The sequence below is a fragment of the Octodon degus genome, unplaced genomic scaffold, assembly GCF_000260255.1.
Source record: "Octodon degus isolate 3935 unplaced genomic scaffold, OctDeg1.0 scaffold00032, whole genome shotgun sequence".
NCBI lineage: Eukaryota > Metazoa > Chordata > Mammalia > Rodentia > Octodontidae > Octodon > Octodon degus.
The window spans coordinates 483,021-488,001 of NW_004524608.1; the positions used below are offsets into that span (position 1 = coordinate 483,021).

The following is a 4,981-nucleotide window of genomic DNA, read 5'->3' on the forward strand; positions in this document are numbered from 1 at the left end:
AGGACTTGTGGGTGGCTGTCTGGCAGGAGTTTTTCAACAGTCAGACTTCCCACAGCCACAGTGCAGACTTCTTAGAGAGCAGAAGCTCTAGGAGTTCTCACAAACCTAGGGGAATGGGGTCCTGGGGAGGAGGTTGCTGGCATCAGATCAGCAGGCTTGATCCCACCTGCGGACAGCACTTTAGTTTTTTCATCTGGGTATTCTTTTGGGGGCTACCTAGTTAGCTAAATCTTTTAAACCTTGGGAAATTTCCGTGCATTCATTTTTAATCCTTTCGCACTGTGCAGGGCACAGAGTGTGTCTGGTCTCGTAAGTGGGAGGTGTTTATCATCTTCTCTGATGCTAAATCTACTGAGATCTCTACATCTCCAACCAGGAAGCACCATCAGATCCAGCAGGCAGCAGGAATTCTATCAGCTTCCTCCCAGGAACATTCCTGCCTGGAAACCTTTGCACATACATTTCATAGCCAGGTGTGTTCTGAAACTGAGGTAGAGAGCGCCCAAGCGAAGGTTCCATGAACAAGCTTCCTAATGGCTGGGCAGGAAGGAGGGTAAGAGAAGAGAAGGGGCATCTACTTCAGGAGAGAGTAAAGGGAAAGGAGGAGTCTAGCTGTTAGTTTTCACTTTTTTTTTTTTTTTTTTTTTTTTTTTTTTTTTTTTTTTTGTCTTCATTTCTTTGTGGTGCTCTGCATAGAACCCAGGGCTAGCTAGGTGTGGTGACACATGCCTGCAATCCTAGCATTCAGAAGGCTGAGGCAAGAGGATCACCATGAGTTTGAGGATAGTCTGGGCTACATAGTGAGTTCAAAGCCAGCCTGAACTACCTAGTGAGACTCTATCTCAAGAAGACAAAGAAGGGGCTGGTGAGATGGCTCAGTGGTCTAAAGCACCTACTTAGAACAAGCTTAGCAAAAAGCACAGGGACCGCGGTTCAATCCCCCAGCACCACATGCCAGCCAGCCCCGCCCCCTGGTGGGCTGAGCTGGACACACACACACACACACACACACACACACACACAAAAAATAAAAAAAAAAAAAAAAAAAAAAGACAAAGAACCCAGGGCCACTGGAAGACTAGGCACATGTTCTAATTCTCTATTACTGAGCTACTCTCTACACCCTGCTGTCAATTTAAGAACTGCAAGTGTGCTTGGATCTACTGCCGCCCTGCTCACAGTACTTTCCACAGATTCTCTCAGCCAGGGCCAAGTAGGACTCCTGTGGCCTGTTAGGTAGTCCATTGACCTTGCAGCACTGAGCAGACCTTGGGGAGTAAAGGGTCAGCAAGAAGCCGCATGACTTGCTGGTGCTGGGAGTGGGAAGAGTGAGGAGGAGCCTACAACCCGAGGCATCTGGGATTCTCTAACTTTCTAACACCTATAGCTTCTCTTGGCTATAGCCCAGAGGATCGACCTTGCTACACTAACCATGGCCCAAGGATCAGCAGCAGGGGCGGCCACAGCATCTTCTCAGAACTTCAGAAGCTGAGGTTCACCCATTTCATCTGAATCAGAATCTGCACTTGAAGAGACACCAGAATGATCATTTTATGCACATTAAATTTAAGAAACACAGCCATAGATTATTTTGGTTTAGTTGCTTTGTTTTTTGAGACAGGGTCTCCATATATAGTCCAGGCCAGGCTTGAACTTGCTATGTAGCCAAGGCTGATCTCAAATTTACAATACGCCGGCCTCAGCCTCCTCAATCCTGGGATTCCAGGCACCCACAACCATGCCAAGCTAACTAAATGATTTTTAAATGTGAGGAGGCCGCACCACAGGGTCACATGTCCTCCAAACATGAGTACCTACCATATCCTAGTGAAGAGCAGTGCTTCCCTCCTACCAACTCCATCAGAGAGGGCTCCTGAGCCTGGTCCTGGAACCCTGCTGCGACACAGTCCTGAACACCACAGAATCTCCCAGCCCAAAGGCAACCCCAGGCCCAGTGTCCCCGTGACAGCCTCTCCTGTCCTCCTGCGATCTTTCTGCACCTTGTTCCATCCAGCAGTGATCGTGGAAAGCAGCCTCCTGCACCATCATCCTCTCTTCCCTTTGAAGAGTTTACTCAGATTGTTTTTCCTCCTTACATCTGTATCAAGCCAGTCTATGTCAGCGCCGCTCATTCCCTTCCCTTCCCTCCCCAGGAAGGAAACACCATGATCCCCTCTTCCTTGCCCCTGGTTTATTAACTGAACAAATGCTTCCAGAGCACCTGTGGGTACAAGGCTGAGTCCTGCCCTGGGTGTGGGGAAGTTTCCTGCTTCAGCCTCCCTTCTCTTCCCTGGACTGAGCTTTCTTTCCTTCCTGACCTCTATTCCTTCTTTCTTTCCCTTCCTCCTAAGAAGTGGCTGTTCCCAACCCTAGGACTCAGCCTCAGCTCTTTCTTCCCTGCACTAGACCATGCACTGTAGCTGCTTGGCTGAGGGCATCCCGGCCACCCCTGGCAACTACTGGATCTCAGGTGAGCCTCTCTGCCAGGCCCCCTATACTCTTGCAGCTGCTGTGGGGGGAGGGGCTCGGAGTAGCATGGCAGCCCTCACACTCCCTTCCCCACCCCAGGCTTGGCCTTCCCTGACTGGGCCTACAAACCTGAGTCCTCCCCAGGCTCCCGGCAGATCCAGCTGTGGCACTTCATCCTGGAACTGCTGCAAAAGGAAGAGTTCCGCCATGTCATCGCCTGGCAGCAGGGAGAGTTCGGGGAGTTTGTCATCAAGGATCCAGATGAGGTGGCCCGCCTCTGGGGCCGCAGGAAATGCAAACCACAGATGAATTATGACAAGCTCAGCCGGGCCCTCAGGTGAGCCAAGTTAGCCAGCACAGCCAGAGCAGGCAGAGTTCGAGGACAAAGGCTGTGGTTCTGGCATCCCTGTCCAAGTCCCACTTGCCCCAGCCTTGGCAAATGTCCTTGCCCTGGGAGGATGCCTGGTATCCTCCAGCTGGCCTTGCTGGCTTGGGAAGGGTAACTCTGCCTCAGCCTCCACTCCAACCTTGGTTCTCCAGGTATTACTACAACAAGAGGATCCTGCACAAGACCAGAGGCAAAAGGTTCACTTATAAGTTCAACTTCAGCAAGCTCATCATAGTCAACTACCCTATGTGGGAGGTGCGGGCGCCACCCTCCCCCTGCCTGCTGCTGGGACTCCCTGCCCGGTGTCAGCCAGCCCATGTGCCCGTGGGTGTGCAGAGCGAGGTAGGTATGAAGGTGACCCCAGTCCACAGAGCCCCACTAGCACTGGTCCCTCTGCCTAGGAGGCCCCCAGCCCTGCTCTCCACTGTGAGGACCCATCTTTCTCCACTAGACTCCCGCCTCCTAGCCCTTGAGTAACCCAGAGCAAGGGTGCTCACCAACCTCTCTGGGATAGCACCCAGCACTGAATAAAGGCTGCTTCTGTACTAGGCATCTCTCACTCAGCAGTGGAGCAGAGGGAAGTGGGTGCTTGTCTAACCAAGACATAGTATTGGTACATATTGGAGGACAGAAGCCAGGGAGGAAACAGATCCACCCCATCCTCTTACTCCTCAGCTCCTGCCCAGCATGCTGTTCACCCATCAGGCCATGGCAGAGCAGCTGACCAGAGAGCAGAACTCCCAAGAGTCCCCAGAGGTCCCTGAGGAGAAGAAGGGGAGCAGCTACTACCGTGAGTATCTGGGATGAGGAGAACAGAAAATCTCAATAGAGGAGGGGGAAAAGACAGGGCCCAGCAGACTTAAGACAGAATAGTACCCAAGTCATTTAGTCATTCAACTAGCATGTATCAAGTACCAGCTATCTACAGGCATAGGGGCTCAGAGATGAGAGGGCCCTCAAGAAGTTCAGAGCCCAGAGAGGAACAGAGAAGGAGGACAGCCAGTGATCCAAACTGAGACTCAGGTAAGCACAGGTGTAAGGGAGGCGCAGAGAAGTCAGGGCTTCCTGAAGAGGTGACAATGACACAGGTGAGATGATGCAGAGAAATCCTGGCAGAAGGGATAGTTTGTGTCACATAAAAAGTCATGGGTACGCACAGCAGCTATGGCAGGGTACCGGTGTCTTACTGGGGTCACAGTGTGGGCTATGATGAGGGCTGGAGCAAACAGGAGCAACGTGAGATGGGATTAGCAAAGCAAATGGGTATCCTCTCCCCCAACCTCTCAGAAACCATTCCGTGGGGATCAGACTTGAGCCAGAGGCCAGGAAGGACCTAGAAGGGACCCAGGAGGAAGAGGCACGTGCAGGTTTTCATGCGATAAAAATTATAGAAGACCCCAACTCATGATGTTTCATTTAGAATACTTTGATTTTGTGGGGGGTCCAAAAACAATCCAAAGCACACTCGCAATTTTGCATTTTGACCTGTCCCTGAGCTCACAATACAAAGCACCCTGTGAGCTGGGTTCCTGATCTTCCACACCATCATGTGGGCAATGGGCCGATACTCTCCAGTGTACCGTGCACTAAGCTTCTCTGTAGCTTAGGTGTATTGAATATCTTTCTCATTTGTTCGTTTTTGCAGTACTGGGGATAGAGGCTAGGGCCTCACGCATGTTAGGCAAGCACTCCACCACTGACCTATATCCTTGGCCCTTTTTATAATCTTATTTTAAGATAGAGTCTCTCTAAGTTGCCAAGGCTGGCCTAGAACTTTTGATCTTTCTGCCTCAACCTCCCAAGTAGCTGCAATTATAGGTATATGCCACTGTACCCCAGTTTATTTTATTTTATTTATTTATTTATATTTATTTAATTAGTTACTTAGCATCCATGGTGATTGAACCCCAGGGCTTTATGCATGCTAGGCAAGCACCCTACTAATCAGCTATACCTTCAGTACAAAAAATAAACTTCTGGAAGAACTTTTTTTACTGTAGACAGCGTGGTCTCAATTCCACGTAAGCCTATGGCGTCAGGGACAAAGTTCTTTTTTTTATATCTTTGGCGCCTAGGGCTTATTCTTTAATTTTATTTATTTATTTATTTATTTATTTATTTGTG

At 50.0% G+C, this 4,981-nt stretch overlaps 1 protein-coding gene across 1 annotated transcript in view; it reads left to right on the forward strand.

Annotated features, from left to right (window-relative positions):
* The first annotated feature begins 2,380 nt into the window (after positions 1 to 2,380).
* The window catches only part of Etv3l (ETS variant 3 like), a 6,117-nt gene continuing 3,516 nt past the window's right edge, over positions 2,381 to 4,981 (forward strand). Inside the window, exons 1-4 of the mRNA XM_004629718.2 lie at positions 2,381 to 2,470; positions 2,569 to 2,806; positions 3,010 to 3,199; positions 3,533 to 3,647. Of these exons, the coding sequence (XP_004629775.1) occupies positions 2,410 to 2,470; positions 2,569 to 2,806; positions 3,010 to 3,199; positions 3,533 to 3,647 (604 nt within the window). The 5' untranslated portion in view covers positions 2,381 to 2,409. The remainder of the gene's footprint in view (positions 2,471 to 2,568; positions 2,807 to 3,009; positions 3,200 to 3,532; positions 3,648 to 4,981) is intronic.